Raw genomic sequence first — 20,895 nt, forward strand, 5'->3', positions numbered from 1 at the left:
TGTGATTGAGCAAAGGTTTATAACTTACTAATGGCACTGAAGTGTTGCACCTTCCAGTTATCAGTGAAGGACCTGATTTTGAAGGGAGCCGAGTACCCACAACTAGAGCTGATTGAATAATCTTTTTGTTTTTTGTTTTTGTTTTTGTCTTTGCTTTTTGTTTTTTGTTTTGGGTCTGAGCTGAAAAATATTGTTTAATTTTGAAACTATTTTCATTCATATGTGGAAGATTCACCTTTTTTAAAAATTGGCTGTGTTTGAAAATGAAATAACATGTCTAAATTCCAACAAAACAAAACAACAGAAATGTAGCACTTTAAAGTCTAACAAAATGATTTATTTGGTGATGAGCTTTCGTGGGACAGACCCACTTCATCAGTCTGTCCCACAAAAGCTCATCACTGGATAAATCATTTTATTAGTCTTTAAAGTGCTACATTTCTGCTGTTTTGTTATATGTAAATTAATAGTCAGAATGTTTTGTTTGGAAATTCTGTGTTTCAGCCACATCAAAATAAAAGGACTAGACATTTTTGGAAGAAAACGTGCAGGCTTTTTTTGATCAAAATTATTTGCTGATGTCCTAAAAATGCATTTTTTTGGATGGGGGGGCAGCTTAAGGAGACACAAATACTATTCACAAAAACAAAACAAATCAAAAAAACTCACTGTGTTTCTACCTACCTCTCTGCATGACCTCATGGAGAGTTGTACATTCTCACTAATTGCTAGAATCAGGCCAAGAATAATAGTCCTTGTCAAACTGATCCAAAGCTTGTTAAAATAAATGGAAAGATTCTCTTTGCCTTTAATAGACTTTGGAACAGGCCAATGGAGTTGTTAAGCAAATTGATTAAATTAGTACAGCAAGTCGTTGGCAGAACAAAGACTAGACTTCTGCCCTGATGTACATTCCTGTGCCCCGCCCACAACATCATGCTGCTGTCATAGTAAAAAAGAGCATCAAAAATAACAGACTTGGGCTAGAGATAGGGTCACTCTTATGTGCAGCATGACAGGATATAATGATGACACAGATACCCGAGCTCTGCAGTAGATATAATTGTTTTAAAATAGCTTGAATTACTTCACCATACACCGAAAATACTCTCTGGCTGTGTCTACGCTAGCTCCTACCTTCGAAGGGAGGGTGGTAAGTAGGGTGTCGGAAGATTACTAATGAAGTGCTGCGGTGCATATGCAGCACTTCATTAAGCTAATTCTCCCCTGCAGCAACTTTGTAGCAGCAAACTTTGAAGTTCCGGCTTGCGTATAGCCGTGGCTAAAGGCTCTTCAAACTACTGGTGGGTGAGCCGTGGCTACATGCAAGCCAGCACTTCGAAGTTTGCCAGTTCAAACTTGCTGTGGGGGAAAATTAGCTTAATGAAGTGCTGTATATGCACTGCAGCACTTCATTAGTGATCTCCTGATACCCTATGTACCATGCTCCTTTCAAAGTTGGGAGCTAGTATAGACACAGCCTCTGTAAAATAACATGCTTTGTTTGCTGAGTTGCACAATCATCCCAAGAGGACATTTTTCTGAATACTTTTCAGAAATGGCAAGCAACCAAACTAATCTGCACAGACCTTCTAGGAGCATGGAAATACCTATTGCTAATATAGGGCCAGCTTCAATTTGTGCTAAAATAAACAGCTCTGCAATATTAGAGAGCAACGCAATGTAATTATCCATTATTTGTCTTTTGTTATTGCAGCTCCCAGACCATATGGTTTACAACTAGGAATCTGCAACCTGAAATTGGAAACTGATCACTACAAAACTAAAACATCCAGAGAAGATGAAATGAAAAGCCCAACCACTGATGATTTCTTCAGATATGCCTTTAAAAATGTAAACTTATGTTCAATCAAACTTTAGGTACCAAAGCAGTCTTTATTTTGTGCTTTGAACTTCACTCTCCATTGACTCAACATGAGTCATAAACTTAGGCTTTCAGATGGGTCACCCTCTTGTTGTTTTGCTCTCATGCCTTGAAAGACTAGGGTCCTTTCTGATAGGAGCTTGTTGATCTGAGAGCACCTGTGATGAATACTCAAGATCTTCCAATATATATTTTAAATTGGGGTTTGTTAATGCTTGACAATGGTGAGTGCATGCTGCAGGTATGTAGGTACAACCTGTTTCTTTCATCAGCATCCATACTGCAGGATTTATTTATCAAGTTTACATCTAACACTGAAAATGTAGATTGAATTATGTAGGATGAAACTCAAACTTTGTTCGTCAGAATATCAAATGCAGTTAGATTTTTGTGCACTAATGAAAATTTTTAAAAAAAATCTTACTGGAGCCTATACTATAATTTTCTGAAGATGATTTGACAGGTAAGATAAGCCGGATTTACTCTAGAAATTTTTAGTGGAATATGTGTTATTCTTGTGAACAATTTCAATCATAACTCCAGTTATGGCAATATAGAATTTGTTTCTGTATGCTTGAATTTCAAAAGTGGGTAATTTTTTGAAAGGGAAACTTAAATGGAACATTTGTCATAACACTGACCACAATGATTATTTTAAAAACAGTGTTCATGAAGCAAATGAAAGCTGGGCTTCTTTTTAAAAGAACTGCTAGTACTAGTTCTCTGGCCTTTCAAAACCTACTATTTTTATCTGCCATTCTTAAATTGGTTCAGAATATTGTGCATGAACTGCAAATGGAATATATTAGTGAAAAAGATGAATGGACAAAGCTGGCATTCTTTGAGTGGTGTGGCCTTTCTGTTGAGGTAAGCTGTTACCATTAATATTTTACATGTTGTCATTCTCTTTTTTCACATTTATTCTCATTGACATCTTGCACCTGAGTCCTCACTAGGGCTTGACAAAAATGTTGGCTATTAGAAGTTAATAGATTTCTGAGATAGAAGGGTTTATTCTGAGGCATCCCCACATTGTGGATAGATTTCATTGACATTAACATTTGCCTTTTAGAAGTTAGCTGGAAACTCTTTTCAAACAAAAGCTTGCAATTAGCAGAAAGCAGCAAAGCTACTTTAAGCAAAAGGTTTTGAAATTGCAAAGTTTCTTTACTGGCATACTTTATTATGCAGTGTCCCTGAAGTGGCCTAAAGCTTAAGAAAATACAAACATGGGTGGGTTATTCAGCATTTCCTTGAGGTGCACAGGGAAGAGTTCCCTGGTGTTTGGGAGTAATGAAAGGGAGGGAAACTAGTTAATTCGTCCACATCTAATGAGAAGAACTATAGCTGATTGGTACAAAAATTTGCTTCCCTTACATAAGATAACCATTGTGGAGTACAGAGATGAAGATGGTTAGGGAATACGTACATTTTGGTTACCATCAACTCCAAGAGATGAGTGCACACTTTGGCAGCATAGTTAAGGAAAGAGCCAGTTTCCTTTTGAGGTGCTGGCATTTTAAATACATTGGAAGCTGGATCACACACATTCATGGAGAAAATGTGCACAACAAAAGTGAAGACCTTTGCTTTCCAAGATGCAAAGCCCTGCTGTCAGAGCCTGGGCTAGATTCTGCACAGAAAGGCAAGAAACTTACTTTCAGCTGATCTGCTAGAACCAGTACAAACCATCTCTCATCATTCTGTTCATCATCATTTATGATTTAAGTATTTTGAGGGTGTAGCATTTAGGTCACAATTTAAGGCCTTCCTGTATATTGCTCCTCTGGATGTGTAGGAGGAACCTAGCAGGTCCTTGCCAATAAATTATTGTTCTGCTAATTTCTCTAGACTACATTACTTACATCACAGTAATCTCTAACGGACCAGACAGTACACAGATGTACAAGAAAACAGTCCTTTTCCCCCAAAGAATTTACGCTATTAAAAACACAGAGATACAAAAATTAAGGGAAAGGAATCCATATATAAGCAACACTTCTTTGACACACACCTTGTTAATTTAATTTGTTTAAAATGTATAAAAATCTAACCCTAACTTCCTTTTCCTGTCCAGAAATTTTGCTTCCTCTATTTGTCCATAATTTCATTGGTTTTCCTATCAGGAATACTATGTTTAAGCACAGAATAAATAAATTAAGGCAGTTTCTATCATAGGTCCCAGACCTTCAATTTACCCGCACACAGTTCTGTAAAATTAAATGGGGGTCTGTGTAGGGTTCATCCGTGCAGCATAAATGACGGCGCTGGGTTATATACTCTGCCACTGAAAGGGAATAAGTGGTAATTGAAGAGGTTTTGGAGTACAGGACTGCTTATGATGTGATATGTTCAAAGCCTGACTTGCTCCATGATGAGCCAGAAAAATGATTTGAGGGAAGGAGACATTGCTTTACAGCAAAATACTTCTAGCTCATGAAAAAGAAGATTGAGGAAGAACTTGCTTGGTACAATGAGGGTCTCTGGAGAAAGGCATAACAAGAAGCTGAAGCCAGAGAAACTCAAACTGGAAACAAGGCAAAAATGTTCATCACTAATGATGAGCCATTGGACAAAACTACCAAGGGAAGTGGTGCATTCACCACTTTTAGATTTCTTCACATCAATACTGGATGCCTTTCTGGAAGAAATGTTATAGTCCCAAATTACTGGGCTGCAGACAGCAGTAACTGGGCAAAATTGAAGGGACCACAATATACGAGAAGTCAAGCCAGATGATTTAACTCTGAAATTTTATAATTTGAATTGTCATTATTAAAAGGAGTCTAGCGCAGTGGTTTCCTGCATTCTGTTAGGTGACTCGGTTTAAATCATGACTCCATCAGCAGCTGTGGCAAATTGTAATACAAATTATTGCATTGTGTAGCTAAGACAGCAATGGGCAACCTAGACTAGCAATCAGCCCACGAGTGGGCCTCCTTTATCTCAGTAGGCTGCAAGACTGTCATCACCAAGATATTTTCCTGTGGTAGGGTAGATTGGCTAACTTCACTTGTGTGCCAAGATTATGCAGAGAGTGTGCTGATTGAATCACAGCAATGTTTTGATTGGATGCAGAGGGAGCGCATAGCTCTCTCAGTCAATGTTGTGTGCAATCAGCTTGTACCTCACGTCACATGGCCTTGCTTTATGTGCGTGTCACTTTTTGTAATGCTGGTAGGAAAAAACTACATGGATGGAAACCAGCAGAATCTGGCAACTGTGTGCATGGGCAATGGCAAACAAAACATCTTGAGGGCCAGATGTGGCACCCTAATGTGCTGCATGTAGCCCATAGGCTGCAGGTTGTCCACCACTGGTCTAAAAGCTCCAATCGTGGAGCTGGCCCCTACTGTGCCAGGCCATACACAAACAGAACAAAAGGCTCCCTTTTGTCCCAAGGAGCTTACAGCTGAATACCCCAATCCTGCAAACTCCTACGCACAAGATTAATTTTATTCCTGTGAGTATTTTTCATTGATTTCGATAGGACTAGTCACTGTAATTAAACACGTGCGCAGATGTTTGTAGGATTGGAGCCTATGGATGTCTATATAAGAATACATATCGTCCTGTTTTCCTCCACTAAAATATCCCTTTTGAATAAAGTATGAAGGAAAACATTTAGCATGTTTTCAGCTGGTGTGTGTCTAGAAATTCTGGAAACCTCCATCCTTAAGGCAAATAGTTATTGAAATACAGCATCTATAGGGAAGTAACTGAGGTAAGTTTAAACTTTTTGTGTCCGGACCCATTCTGCATCCCTGCAATTAGCAGGGCTCCCCCAACTTGTCTAATGTAATCCAAACTGATGGACATTTTGCTTATGTTCATATGAAAAAAACCCCATTCACCACTTGGAAAAAAATAAGTCTGTAGAGTGTTAAAACTTCTCAGTATGTAAATGCGAACGCACATATATAAAACAGTAACATTTCAGTATTTTTAATGAGGTGGATAAGCCTTAGACCGAGCAGCCAATCATGTCGCATCCCCCCTTATGAAATGTCATGCCCGCCCAAGGGAGGGGTGCCTCCCACTTTGCACAGTCCTGGGTTAAGTCATAAGTGTACCTAGAGCACATATGAGCCCATCTACAACTGAAGAGAAGGCAAATTTTAAACTGCAGTTTGTAGGGGAGACAAAGAAGACATTGTCTGAAATAACAATGGCTGTAGCAAAGTGAGAGTAGAGTGTTTTGCCGCACACTGGCTACGTCTACACTAGCCAAAAACTTCGAAATGGCCATTTGCAGTCCATTTCCCCTGTTGAAGAAAATAAGACTATACAGATGTTGTTTGAAGGCACAGTTTGAAGACAGTTGGGTTGCAGAAGTTGGCCTGCAGTTTACTAATGAAGTGCTGAAATACATATCCAGCGCCTCATTAGCATGCGGGCGGCTGTGGCACTTCGAAATTGACGCGGCTCGCCGCCACGTGGCTTGTGCAGATGGGGCTCCTTTTCAAAAGGGTCCTGCCTACTTCGAAGTCCCCTTATTCCCATCTGCTCATAGGAATGAATTTGCATGGCCATTTCGAAGTTTTTGGCTAGTGTAGACACGGCCACTGGGATGTAAAAAAAGGCAAAGGCTTAAACATCCTGTTGTTTGGTTGTTTTTAGCAATTTGGGAACCTTTAATGACTTGATATATAAACATCTAGTGCTGCAATGAAGCTATTCTGTGTTTTAGAACTTTTCATAACATAATAAAATACTTATTTCTAGAATATACAGTATTGAAGTGTGAGAAATGTGTACAAACAGTGAGAATTTATGCCAGGTGTTCTGTAGCAAAGCATCTAGTAAATTCTTTATAAAGATCCTCCAAACCATGTGGCCAAAGTAGAGTGCTTTTCTGCTACTCACATACTAATGCCGCTCATCTTAGTCTTTTATCACAATAGTAAGCTGGTTTTAATTGTCCAGACAACAGATTCTTTAGATTCTTACAAATCAAATAGGATTGAAGGAAAGTAGAACAAATCCAATTTAATTTGTCACTTTTTATTGCGAAAAAAAAAATTTTTTTTTGGTCCTCTGAAGTTATAAATGTCAGTCTGTATTTGAAATGAGATTAGTCTGATGAAGTGGGTCTGTCCCACAAAAGCTCATCACTGAATAAATCATTTTGTTAGTTTTTAAAGTTCTACATTTCTGCTGTTTTGTTGTGTAGAGTACAGACTAACACCACTACCTTTCTGTTACATTTTCATGTAAGGCATATGAAACAGTAGAAGCAAATCATAGTCTAAATGAACTTTTAGATTATACTGACTTTACTAGTGTTTTTTGTCTAGCCTTTGGTAAAAGTAAGCAAATATCTAAATTATATAACAACTTATAGTAGGGGTCAACTTTGAAAAGTTACTGCAAGACATAGTATTCTATTGTATCTTAACAGATCAAACACTGAGAAGTAAAGAATTATTTTGATAATTGACTTTCCAATCCCAGCAGAATTTTGCTGGACAAGTGGAGTTTTTCCTTCTCCAGCATTACTAGTAAAAAAGCTCTGCAGGCCAAATTCTGCAACCCAATTGTCTTCAAACTGTGCCTTCAACAACATCTGTATAGTCTTATTTTCTTCAACAGGGGAAATGGACTGGAACATAGTAAACAGTTCTGATGAACTCTCAGGAATAAAGTCCAGGTCACTTCCATGCCTGCAATGACTTTGGGAAGCTAATATGAGTACAAAGTACATTTGTCAGAAAGCCAGAGGAAACAACAGAGTTAATCCATTGAATTTTTATCACTTCATTTTTACAAGTCTTTTTTTCCATGTTAAACCATCTTTTCTGGTTCCTGTGGTCTACTTCTGGTTTTGATTACTTTTATTTGAATAGTTCTTTAGCTTTTCCTCCAAACAGGGACTCACACTCTCTCTCTCTCTCTCTCTCTCTCTCTCTCTCTCTCTCTCTGTGTGTGTGTGTGTGTGTGTGTGTGTGTGTGTGTGTAAAAGTAAATAGCTCAAATGAATATAGTACAAAGTATGGTACTGAAAAAAATTTAAAAGCATTTAGTTGTGGAGGATATGGATACAGTAAACCCTCGACTCAGTGGACCCCAATTTAGTGGACATCAGGAGCAACAGACATCTGCCAGTCCCCAAGAAAGCGAATGCAGCAACTCACTGGGACTGCCGGAGCTACCGCAGCTGGCACAGGTGGAACGGCTGCAGGAGCTGTGGTGGCTGGGGCTGCTGGCACAGCTGCAGGAGTTGCTGTGGCTTGGGCTGCCACCACACTAGCAGAGGCCACCCCAACTGGAGGAGCAGCTGGGGCTGGGGCTGCTGCTGGAGCCATCATGTGCTCCTCCCACCAGGGGTGGGGCACGTATGGGAGGAGTGCAGAGTGGAAGGAGCACATGGTGGCAGCGGCTCCTCCCGCAGCTCTGGCTCCAGTGGCTCTGGTGAGTCACTGGCATTTATGGGGAGGGCTGGGGGAGCCTGGTGGAGAGTGCTCTATGGAGGACAGTGCAAGAAAACCCTCTGATTTAACAGACTTCTGGCGGTAATGGACACCCCTTACTCCATTAAATTGAGGGTTTACTGTAGTACTTTAAAGGAATGTTAACAAAGAAACCAAAACAAATATACAGTAAAATGCACAAAAAGCCTCTGGGCTTCCCCATTTTCAAATACCATAAGATCAGCATAACATAGATTCCAAGGTAAAAGGAACCACGATGAACATCGAGTCTGAAGATGCACATATTTTATGTTTTCATACACCCATACAAAATGAGAACAGAGTGAAAGAATAGAGGATGAAGTAGGGAAAGTAGTAAGACAGGGAAAAGAACAAAGGACTAGAATAATAGAATATGTTCCTTGTGTTAGCAAGCATGCTAATTTCATTTTTTTCATTTGAGCAGCTGTTTTATTTATTTTCAGGAAGTTTATTTCCTGGTGTTACATTTTGCCAAGTTATTATCCAAGCAGTAGATTAACTTTCTCAAAAACTGCTGTCTTTCCATGTGAAGTTTCTAACAAAGGACAGAACTAATGGCTACTTGGTCATGATAGCGTGAGGAAGGGCTTGTGCTAACATAGGATACCAGAAGTTGACAAGATGCAACTAAAGTTGTATTGGTCCTAATTTCTATTTTCTAAGCAGCTATAAGGAATGATTAATATATATGTTGATACAGAATGTCCTTTCCTAAAAGCACAGGTATACGCTTACTACCTACAAATATTATGTACTCTTAAAGTAATTAGATGAAGTTAGGGCCAGCTAAAGTAGCTAACAGAAATATCCTAGGCTATGTCTACATTAAAGGGTTTTGTTGACAAAACACAGGGAATGTCTAGATTCCCAGGGCATTCTGTTAACAGTAAAAGAACAGAATGCAGCGCTTTTGTCAGCGGTCTTATCCTCTTCCCCACAAAGCACAATGCCTCTATTGACGGAAAGCCAGCGTGGATGCTGCGGGGGATCCTTTGTCGACAGACAGGGCTTCCAAGATATAGGGCAGCCCTGTCTGCTGTGCTTCCAGTTGGCTGGTTTGTCGAGAGAGCAGCTAGGCCGTCTTGTGATCCACTTGGTAATTTGGCTGCGATCTGTCAACAGTTTTGCTGGAAGATATCGTCTGACAAAAACTTTTGTTGACAAATCCCTGTAATCTAGATGTAGCCCCGTTGCAAGCTAAAGTACTTCTTAGAAAAGAGATGCAGTAGAGAAGAAACCTTTCTCTCTTAAAGGAGCACTAAGGAGAGGTATTTCACGATTCAAAGCTCACACCTGTACTGCTAAGCCCTAGCCTGGGTGGTGAGCCTAAGTGCCTGTGCAGGGGTGCAAGAAGTCCCTTTCTCCTTACTCACATCACAAGGCTCTGTATGGGATAATCAGTTGTTGCTGGGTTGCTAATCTGCCTCCTCAGTCGGGGTGGTAGTGGGCAAAGCCTTAGTTTGATACTTCACCACTCCTTGCTGGCAGGGCAAGGGAAATAAACTGTCGGGGAGAGGGATTGGCATACATTACTTCCCTCTTGCTGGGGCTGATTTGTGACTATGAATGGAGCTATTTAATTAATTTTTGCAGGCAAATTTAATAATGAATAAAGAAGCTTATGCAAGGCTCTAGACATAATAATACAATAAAGTCACAGCAGTCCAAAGCATAATTCAAGTGAGCATGCAGCCAGCCATATTTCTTCCTGTCCCTTCAGTGTTTTGAGATGCATACTCTCACAATCACAGCCCGGGCCCTGCTCTATTCAGGGGGCAGTGCAGCAATATGCTGCCCTTACTCCCCTTGTTTTGCAAGATCCCAAGGACTGTATGCAGATCAGAGAAGAGACACAGGATGACTAGAGTGTAGAGGAAATGACGCCTGAAAGAAGATTAAGGATCTGGCCCTTCCTATCCCCAGTTTAGAAGTGGATGGGGAAATTATCATTAACTTCCCTGGGAGCAGGCCCTGGAAGAGCAAAAACTTGTGCTTGACTAAGCGATAACTCAGGAGAGAGTGGATGAATCTACTTATTTAGAAGGTGCAAATCCCAAAATGGAAAAATATGTAATTACAGGAACAATGGGATGAAGTGGGATTATTAAAACTGAATAAGGAAAAGGCTGTGATACAGGTACTCCTGGGAACTAGTAGAAGCCCCACATTTAAAATTAAGACAGGAAAAAAGAGTACTAGCAAATGCACACAAGCCTGCCTGGGTGGGGCACTTCTAGTTGGTCTTTCCATCTCAGAGGGATAATGTTAGTCTGTAGCTTCACAAAAAACAAGTGGTCCTGTAGCACTTTGAAGACAAATGTAATAAGTAATGAGCTTTGGTGGGTAAGACCCACTTCTTGGGTCTTGCAACAACTCATTGCCTGATAAGTAAATGTGTTAGTCTTTAAGGTGCTACAGGACTGCTTGCCTTTCTATCTGTAACTTCTGTGATAAGGAATTAAAAATAAAGGAGTCTGAATTACAGTTCTGGAAGTGAGTTTGTGAAGATAAAATTCAAGCCTGCAAGATGTGGGGAACTCTGTCTTTGGTCCAGAAAACCACTTAATCACATGCTTAGCTTTGACTTCAGTGGGTTTGTTCATGTGTTTTAAGTTTAGTCTCAATGGGATTTATGGGGTTGGGGCCAGTGTGTTCAGTTCCTTGAATAATAGCATCATAGGTGTTAATCATAGTGCTTCTGGCCTGACTGAGGCGACTTCCCATTCTTCTTTCTTTCTAATGAAACATTTCCCATGAAGTGCCTAGCAAGAGGTTTCAACAGGTCGGCTGCTGCATCGAGTGTGTTGCAGTGACATCTGGAAAACAATCTGACTATCAGAATTTGGGATGGGGAAGGGTACTGTTAGGCATCTCATCAGGGTTGGAGTAAGTGAATAAAAACATGCAAATTTACATAACTGGCTTATGTTGGGCAGGGTGGGACATTATTTTGCAGTTAAGTTGTTTTCTGTCTTTTTAGTTACATATTTTCTGGTTCCGAGCAATGCAAATAGCTCTATTTTTGAACTGCTTGGTGAGGCATATGAGGATTAAGGAAGCCTTAACAGAAAATGCAGCTTTTCCCCTAAACTATGCTCACATTATATGCATAAATGGTTCACCTGAATTCACACTTTCCAAGGCATTTAGCAGCTTATTATCAAAGCAACTTTTATATTTTGTATTTTCTATCTAGTACCATAACATGTTGTTTTCCAGTATGTGGAAAGAATGCGAGATAAATGTAATGGTTTTATAACTACCCTTGTTTCACAATGGAGAGGAAATGGGACTTGCTGTTAACTCTGATAGATCCCTTAGAAAAGAGCAGTGACTAGGGAAAATGTTCCCATAGTAGCAGCAAACGTTTCTGAAACAGTTAGTGCACGTTTCCTCCACTATTCATCTTTCTATAATATGTGTGTGTTGTGCATGCTTGTGCAGTAAACACATGAATATATTCAAAGGAGCAATAGAGCGGGCACTTTAAAGTGACTGTTGACTGTCCAGGTAGCTTACATTTAGTTGCTGCTGTAAAAATACGGAATATAAATATCACAATCATGTCAGTTGGTGCAGTATATGCTGACTTGGTTTTGAATGGCATCCTATTTTGTGCATATCAGTAATCTAAACATGCACGTTGCACAGAAATAAAGAAATATAGGACTGGAAGGAACCTCTATAGATCATCTTAGGCTATGTCTACAGCCAGCGAGGTAAGCTGACCACAGATACGCAATTCTAGCTATGGTAATTGCATAGCTAGAATCAACCTATCTGCACTCAGCTTACTGGGCTGTCCCTACTGAATAAGGTTGATGGGAGAATTGCTCCCATTGACCTGCCTTATTCCACATGACTGGGACCCCTAAGAGGTCAATTTCACATGTCCCTAGCTATCTTCTGACAAAACCTTCTGTCGACAAATCACTGTAATCTAGACATAGTCACATTCTCTGGTTCATTTCCCAGGATGGCATTCAGGCCTAGGTTCCTCTGCCTAAAATCTGAGGTGTGGAGAGCCTGGACCCAAGGTACCCTGCTAGGCCCCAGAAGCTTCAGGTTGGCCTGAATGTGTCTGATGTGAAGTTAGCAGACCCATGACGTGCTGGACTCAGGTTCTTCTGGAAGGTGCTGGACTAAAAGTGAGCTGGCAAGAGGTCCAAATCAAAGGAAAAATAATACTCCTCCTTTGGGTCTATCCACTGCCACCTTGGTTGCTGCACAACCAAGGTGGCAGTGGATAGACCCAAAGGAGGAGGAGCATTACTATACCACACTCAGCTATAACCAGGTGTGCCTGGAGTGAGTAGAGTGCACTAGTGAAATAGTATCTACTCAGTTAAAATATACACTGCAAAGTACAGTAAACCCTTGACTTAACAGACCCCATTATAATGGACATCAGAAATAACATTGTCTGCCAGCCTCCCCCCGCCCCCACTAAATGCCAGAGACTCACCAGAGCTGACGCCGCGGCTGGAGGAGCTGCCAGAGTGGCTGGGGCCATGGAGTTGTAGGGGCCACTGCAGCAGCTGGGGCCAGAGGAGCAGGGGTGGGGCTGTGGCAGGGCACAGGTGCTCTCCTCCCACAGTCCCATGTGCATGGAGCATGTCAGCACCTGGCTGCCACTGCCTGCAATGGCGCTGAACAGCAGCCACGGTGTCAGAGGCTGCTGCCCACTGGCAGGCTGGGGGCGGCTGCACTCTACCTTTGCGTGGGCGGCTCAGAGCTGGGGGCTGGAGGAGCCACAGCACTGTGAGCTGCAGGAGGTGGAAGGAGCCAGGCTGGCATTCAGCTCCTGTCCTGGTAATGGGGAGAGGGAGATGGGGTGTGAGGAGAAGAACAGGGCAGGAGCAGGAAAGAGAAGGGAGGGGCAGAGGACAGGAGTGAGCGATGGACTGCGCAGGTCAGTGCATCATCATACAGTACAGCCATTCGGCTATAATGGACTTTTGGCATTAACAGACACCCCTTCCCCACATTAATCCGTTATATCCAGGGTTTATTGTGGGTATATATCAGGAACTACGCTGGGTTATTTCGTAGTTGCTGGTCTTGTGGGTCGTATACCTTGCTGGAGTTGAAAAAAGACCAGTTTAATCTCTGCATTAGAAGGACAGACCCAAAACAAACACACTCACCTGTGGTGGTGAAATGGGCGAAGGAGGGTGCCGGAGGGTAAGGTCAGTGCTGGCAGCATGCACTGTAAGAGGGTCATCTCAGCAGGGTCTGAGAGGTTGAACAGCCTCCACCACAGTGGCAAAGGCAGAAGTGGCAAGGAAAAAACAGTGCAGAAAAGAAGGGGCAGTTACAATATCAAATGGCTCTAGCTTTGCCTTCTAATGGCTAGTCACTTGCTGAGGCTTCTCACAGGCGTGAGAGCTAAGCCTCCAGGCAGGATGGGGGAATTCAGACATAGTCTCAGAGGTATGTCTACACTGCAGTTAAACTCACATAACTGGCCTGTGTTCCCTGACTGGGCCACAGGACTATGAATTACAGAGCAGCTGTCCACTCTGGGATCATTCCCTCTCGGGGGAACCCTACAGCCAAGGTTCCAGCACAAGTCTGGGTAGCTACACACAAGTTTTATACCCTCGAGTCCAAACCCTATGGTCATGGCTACACGAGCCCCTGCTTTTCAACAGTGATATGCAGCACCTCGTTAGTATAATGGTGGCTGTGAGTTTTGAAAGTGCTGCTTTTGAAACACGCTCAGGTAGACGGAGGCCTCTTGAAAGGACCTTCCCAAAACCAAATGGGCAGAAGGGGCTTCCAGAGTCCCGGGGGGTCCTTTTGGAAGGCTCTTGTCTACACAAGCAGCGTGCATTTTGAAAGTGGCACTTACAAAAAGTGTGTGGCTGTCATTATGCTAATGAGGCACTGCATATTCATGGAGGTACCTCATTAGCATCTGCCAAAGTGGCTTATTAGCATACCCCTTTCAAAAGGCATAGTGTAGCCACAGCCTGCAAGGCAGCAGATGCAGGCCAACCCTGGGCGTTTATTGACAGCATTGATATACCCACAGGGGCTGCAGGAAACCTTGAACTAGTTTAGTGAATTATTCCTACTCACAGAAGCACTTATGCAGGAGCTTAACTCGACTCAAGGGGCCATATAAGCACAAGGTGAGTGCGCTCCTGATATGGGAACTATAAACTGCTGTTTGGCTATCAGCACAGTGACTTCCCTTAAAAGTGGCTTCCCTTAAAAGGCAGGGCACCTGTGACTCATTTCCTGCTGCCTCATTAGACTTAAGGAAAGCCACCTGGAACAGGTGGCAAAGTGGTGTTACAGGGAGTTTTGATAGCCCAGTTTGGGAGCCTTAACATATTATTGTAGAAGATGCTGCAACAGCAGTGAAACAAGATGTGAGCCAGGTAGGGCTAAAATTACATGTTAAAAACAGAGAACCGAGTTGGACTTTGTTGGATTGGAATTCTCTTGCAGTTTTGGCTAAACCCTGGCCCAAAGCAGTGTTTGCACAGAAAGATAATGATATATGGAGTTAACTGGGGAGCCCTGGGAGAAGGAAAATGGTGGTGGGGTGCTTGTGAAGTGACCTCAGGCTAGCAGGGGGGGCTACAGAGTAGGCATCTTCCTGTGAAGTCTCTGAGAATACAGAACTACAGCGCAATAGTTATGGAGAATGGATTGTATCACATGGTTTTGTTCATGTGCTGTGCACCCTGTTGTCTAGCCCTCAATGCCTGACCTAGTCTACCAACTTCTCGGAAATCTCTTGCACTGGGGCAGCCCTAACTCTTTGGGGGTTAAAAACCTTTTGAGTTTTCCAGCTTGTAATATGGACTCCTGAGTTCAGGGTTGGAAGGCTGCTGCCCCCATCTGAGACCCTCTCCCTACTGCTGCTAGGGCTCACTGCTGTTATCAAAGGGGTGAAGCAAGCCTAGGGCCCAAGATGGTCCATGGTATTAGCTGGCGCATTAGCACTATGGGGATGTTGCAGGAGTTAATGGCACTATAGTACGTCTCTAGTGCTGCTTTTGGCACAGGTCTATAAGTCTGCGGTTTCTAAAGAAGCTTTGGAGAGTTGAAGGGTTTGGGTTATTAGGTGCCAATGAAAGCCCAAGCTAATGTGAAAATAAATCAATGAATGCAGACTACAGAGTACAGCTCTGTGCTTTAAGGTTCCTTTTGAGATGATTTTGCCTTTATTCACCTCTTTTCTTACTATTTTTGTAACTACCAAAGCTAACTGAAATTCACTGTTTGCTGAAAATGAATTTTGAATAAAAAATGTACATTCTTTGCATGGATCTGAAGCTTTATCTATCATTGCTGTAAAGGTTTCTGAGATTATGAAATTGGCAGATGTTACGATATTGTTTTCATCCCCCACCTCCATGAGTGAGCTGCCCCGTGGCTCACTACTAAACTTGAGATGTGGTCACCAATGAACCTCATCAATTTCTCTCTCTTTTTTTAACAGGCTATTATTTATGTTACACATGTATACAAATAACTCCCAGCAATTAGTGACCATATTGCAAAATATTATGACAAATCTGAAGACAAGGCCTGTAGCTATGGAGGGAAGTTTGCTGGTGGGGGTGGGGTGCTACAGACTCACTGGTCTGACAATGAGTGAGTGCTTGCATTAGTTGTATATAGTACCTAAGACTTAGATTTCAAGCCTTTTATAAACACAGGTGGCAGGAAAATGGCCAGAATATTGCAGATAACTAATGTGGTGGCAGTGGAAAAAATCTGTCAGCTACAAACTCAGACCTAATCTTGTATAGATCAAAATATGCTTTCACTTTCTTTTCACTTGAAGATTGTCAAATAGGTAAGCATATGAGCTGTGATCCAGCAAAGCCTGGGCTCCACTCTAAGCCTGTGAATAACCTTATAGATTGCTTTGGTTCCATGCTACGTTATAAAGGTGAAAACCAAATACAAAATATACCCCTATCTAGGTATTATGATTTCTTACCTCCACATAGCCCTGCTCATGGGCACTCTTACACTTCTGCCTAGAGTTTTGGTTACATAGAATTATTAGGGAGCAATTGGGAATTATTGCTTAGCAGTAAAGGATGTATCTGGACTGCAGGCTTCTGTTGATGCAAGTTTTGTTTACGCGTCCAGACTGCAGATCTTTTGGGAGAGATCTGTTGGTTAGGAGCCTTCTGTGAGTATCCTTGTACACCTTGTTCCATGAGGAAGAAGGGATGTCACAGCAGAGGTTTTTTTTCTAACATTTGACCCCATGTAGACAGGCCAAATGTTGGAAAAGCCTCTCCCGACAGAATTGTTGGCAAAAGATATGCAAATGCATTGCTCAATTTGAGTATCTTTTGCTGACAGCTCTCAGCAAAAATCTAGACGTAGCTGAAGTGTTGAAATTCATTAATGGTTTCCAGTGCTGCTTTTTTTTTTTTTTTTTTCGGTGCACCTTGGCAGCCCCAGACTTGGGACTGGCTGGTGGGTGGGGCAGGGAGCTGGCTGAGTGCTGAGTACTGGCACCTCTCTTTTTTTTTTTTTTTTTTTTTAAAAACAAAAACAAAACAAAACAAAAAATGCACTGCTGGTTTCTAAGTGAGTGATAGTGACCACTGTCTGTTTCCTAGCCCCCTGCCAGCAAAACAAGGACCTGTGTGAATTCTGAGTTAATCCACAGGAGTTGTAGCGCTAACCTAGAGTCAACATTCTGTTGATTTACTAGTAGGCGATGTTCTCTTCCTTTATTATGAAAGAATGAAGATTCTTGGAACTTCCTCCTCTCCATCTACGTATATTTGACAAAGACAAACTGGTTGAGTTTGGAATGAATTTCTGTTTTTACCAACAGGATCTGTGTTATGAAATGGACAGTGTGTTTCTCAGAACTTTGGCAGCTATCTCCCCCGCCCTCGTCCCCCCAGTTGTGGCTTTCTTTATGCACTGCTTATATTGGGGGAAAAAGTAGCACCTACTATCTGTGTTCTCGAGCTGGTCAATAATTAACAACACATGAAATACTTGTCTACTGTTGGACCTGAGCCCGTTTCCGTTGCAATGAAAAGTAAACTCCATTGGTTTCAGTGGGACCAGAGTTCATCTTTATGGAAAAAATTACTGGGAATTTTAATTGTTTTAATAAATAAGGAAATATTTTGCAGAAGCTGTGTACAGAGCCATTGAAAGAAATTATTTTTATAGTAGAATTTAAACAGATTTTAATGGCCTAATTTGCCAGGCAACTAACACAAGAAAAGTGGTAATGAAACTTCTCTCATCAAAATTTCTTGAAACTCTGTATAGCTTAAAATAGTGGGAGAAATCTTGATCTGCTCTGGGAGAGCTCACTGGTATTGCTCCATCAGTTATATTCCACTAATGCCATCCATAGCAAGTGCAGACATAGCTATTTCAAATGCCACGGTTTCCCATTTAGCGGTGGAACCTTTAAAGTACAGTATTTCAGCTGAATTAGTTAGAAATAATCTCATTGTCCCCTGAAGACTGACACAGATTTTCAATGGTCCAAGGTACATGAAATGGAAACTTTTCCTCTAATGTGAACTGCAAAGCTAAAATGACACTTGGCCTGTAGGGGATATTAAGCAGAGAACTTAATCTGAATTCAACATAACTCCTCCCCTCCTGCCTCTCCCCCACTTTTAGAAAAATCCCTTTGCTATTTCCTGGTTTGATGAACTTATCCCAAAATATTGGCGCACAGTGCTGCTTGCAATGAGTTGTCATGTGTGATATTACGTTCATAATGATGTATTCTGTGATAGCAACAGTGAAGCAGGAAGCATAAGGAGGAGGTTGTTTTTTTTTTCCTTTAAATCATCTGTGCTAAATTCCTTCCGGAGGTGGTTCAGTAGATAAAATGTGAATTTAACATTTGCTTCAACTTCAGAACTCTGTTAAATTTTATTTTTTAAGAGCATCTTTCACATCTAGATTCACAGGCTGCCACACTTAATGGAGCAGTTTTCTGGTATGAGGAGTCCCTGATAATGACTGAATTAAATAAGGACTACATTTAGTCCCATGAAAATAGTCGTGTATGGCTGATCTTGCAAAAAAACTAACTTAAAGTCATTTTACTTTAAGGAAACAAACATTAAACAATATCCTAACAACACTGGAGGTAGAGTGGTATTGACAAAATTTGACTATTCCTGCAAAAGGTCTTAGCTAGTTATTCAGCACCAGGCTGTGTCTACACAAGCCCAAAACTTTGAAATGGTCATGTAAATGTCCATTTTGGAGTTTACTAATGAAGCACTGAAATACATATTCAGAGCCTCATTAGAATGCCAGCAGCCACAGCACTTCGAAATTGATGCGGCTCGTCCAGACAGGGCTCCTTTTTGAAAGGACCCCAGCTACTTCGAAATCCCCTTATTCCTAACAGCAGATAGCACTAAAGGGATTTTGAAGTTGGTGGGGTCCTTTCGAAAAGGAGCCCCATCTGGACGAACCGCGAGGCGGCAAGCCACATCAATTTTGAAGTGCTGCGGCTGCCAGCATCCTAATGAGGCGCTGAATATGTATTTCAGCGCTTCATTAGTAAACTTCAAAATGGCCATTTGCATGGCCATTTTGAAGTTTTGGGCTAGTGTAGACATAGCCCCACTGGCTGAAATATGCATTAGCTGTTGCATTCTGATTTCTTTCTGGGAAATGTATGGTCACTTTTTTGGATGGGCCATGCACGCTCTTAATTAAACTTGCCTGTCTCCATTGGTATAAATAAACCTGCTGTGGTGCAGCTGGTAAAACTTGGTTCTCTAGCTGTGTTCCTCCAGAAAGCTGCCTTGTGGTTCATGAATGCATTCAGATTCATTTCCAAGCACACAGTGTTGTCTAGCTAAGAAAAATGTACGTGCATATTCAGATGCTTATTTCTATCTAGGTGGCCTTGAAAGCCTAGTGGCTGGTAGGTAGCCTACATTGCCCAGTGGGGTTTTGCTCCCAATGTGGGGTTCCTTGGTGACAAATTTAATACAAGTAGTTCTTGGTTTTCCCCCCATGCCTCTCCCTGAAATCTGAGTCTCTCTCTGCTCCAGCTGACACCAAGGAAGGAACAATAAGTGTCTAACTCTTCAGTCGTGAGACCCAAGGAGCTTCTAATCAGGCAACAACAACAAAAAAAGGAAATGCTCTTAATATGGGTGTTAATGTTTTTGTTCACACAGCACTAATGCGTTCTTCCTCAGTGTTGGTGGAACCCTGCCAAGTGGGGAATGTCCTGAGGGCCTTACAGGCCTTTCTTGTGCTTTCTGTGAGATGGGGGAAGCTTGAGGAGGGTGGGTACTGTTGCTTAAACCAGTGGTTCCCAACCTTTTCAGTAACGCAGCACACTTCAATGAGTCAAACAAATGCGCAGCACACTCACTTTTTTCAGCTCAATCAGTTGCTGACATTTACTAATAGTTACAGTCTTACTAGAGAGGTTTGCAATACAGTGGTGCATTCAACAAGCTAAACAAGGATCAAATGTGTTAACATTTCAAATCCACCACAGAAAACACCATCTTCAACCAGTTGGAAAAAGAGAAAAGGTGGGCCACACTACAGCTGTTGAGTAACTGATGATAATTTTAGCAGTTACTTGATTACTCATGGGGGGTAAGGGGTCAGCTCTAGAGAGCAGGGCGCTAACCCATTGGAGCTGGATGTAGCATTTAAACTGTGTCCCAGCTTCAGCAGTCTCCTGCCCTCCCTCCTTCCTTGCCACCCCTTTCAGGCCAGGAAGCAGCAGTTCAACTACTTGATGGCGTGAATGGTCTCCTACAGAATTGGGATTTCCCCTTGTAGCAACTCTACAAAGAACCACTGCAAGGGGAAATTGCTCAACTCCACACCAGCTGGGACTCAGGTAGCCTTGTTCAAACTATGATCAATGTTTGCCATCCCATTACAAAAAGCTTGAGCCAGAAATGTAATGCCCAAAGTAGAAAGAATCAAGCCCCTGAAATTTCAGGTTAAGGTTGATAGCCTATAAAGGATAGGTTTCTTGGTTCCTCAGACAGAAGTAATAGCAAGGTTACAATGTGAGACACAAAATGTAGAAACATAACTGAACTATAAAAGTTAGATTGCATGCCAAGTAGACTGCCTTTTATATAACTGGCAATGGAGTGAGATTAAAGACAAAAATTTACAATCATAGCTGAGTAAGACCTAATCAAGTCACTTTCAAACTGCTGTCTCTTCTCAAAGTAGAAGAATCGACATCCGCTGTTGCCCGAAACTGACTGCTTTAGGCTGAAGGTCTTTGGCTTAAGAAAGAAACATCTACCAGTCTGTGGGCAAAGGGGAAAGAATCTTCCCCACCCAGAAATGCTGGTTTCACTTTGCTTGAGCACATTTGCTCAGTTTGGCTGGCTCTTTTTTACATGCTTACTGGTGCCATTCACCTCATTAATCAGTGTGTTTTACAGACAGATACCAGAGCAGAGGACAGTTCAATTCAGGACAGTAGCCTCCCAGAAGGGATTTGGGGAAGGAATGCGCCATACTTTTTTCCCTCTGCAAAAAGTGTAGGCCCAGCCCTTGGGGGTGATCCACATCCTCTAGTTTCTC

At 41.8% G+C, this 20,895-nt stretch overlaps 1 protein-coding gene across 2 annotated transcripts in view; it reads left to right on the forward strand.

Moving 5' to 3' along the window:
- Nucleotides 1-8,141, forward strand: part of CTH (cystathionine gamma-lyase) — a 42,409-nt gene extending 34,268 nt beyond the window's left edge. For both annotated transcript variants that reach the window (XM_075003515.1, XM_075003514.1), the window contains one exon: nt 1,718-8,141. In XM_075003515.1, coding sequence (XP_074859616.1) covers nt 1,718-1,744 — 27 coding nt within the window. In that variant the 3' untranslated portion in view covers nt 1,745-8,141. The remainder of the gene's footprint in view (nt 1-1,717) is intronic.
- The last annotated feature ends 12,754 nt before the right edge of the window (nt 8,142-20,895 follow it).

Source organism: Carettochelys insculpta, chromosome 9 (assembly GCF_033958435.1).
Source record: "Carettochelys insculpta isolate YL-2023 chromosome 9, ASM3395843v1, whole genome shotgun sequence".
Taxonomy (NCBI): domain Eukaryota; kingdom Metazoa; phylum Chordata; order Testudines; family Carettochelyidae; genus Carettochelys; species Carettochelys insculpta.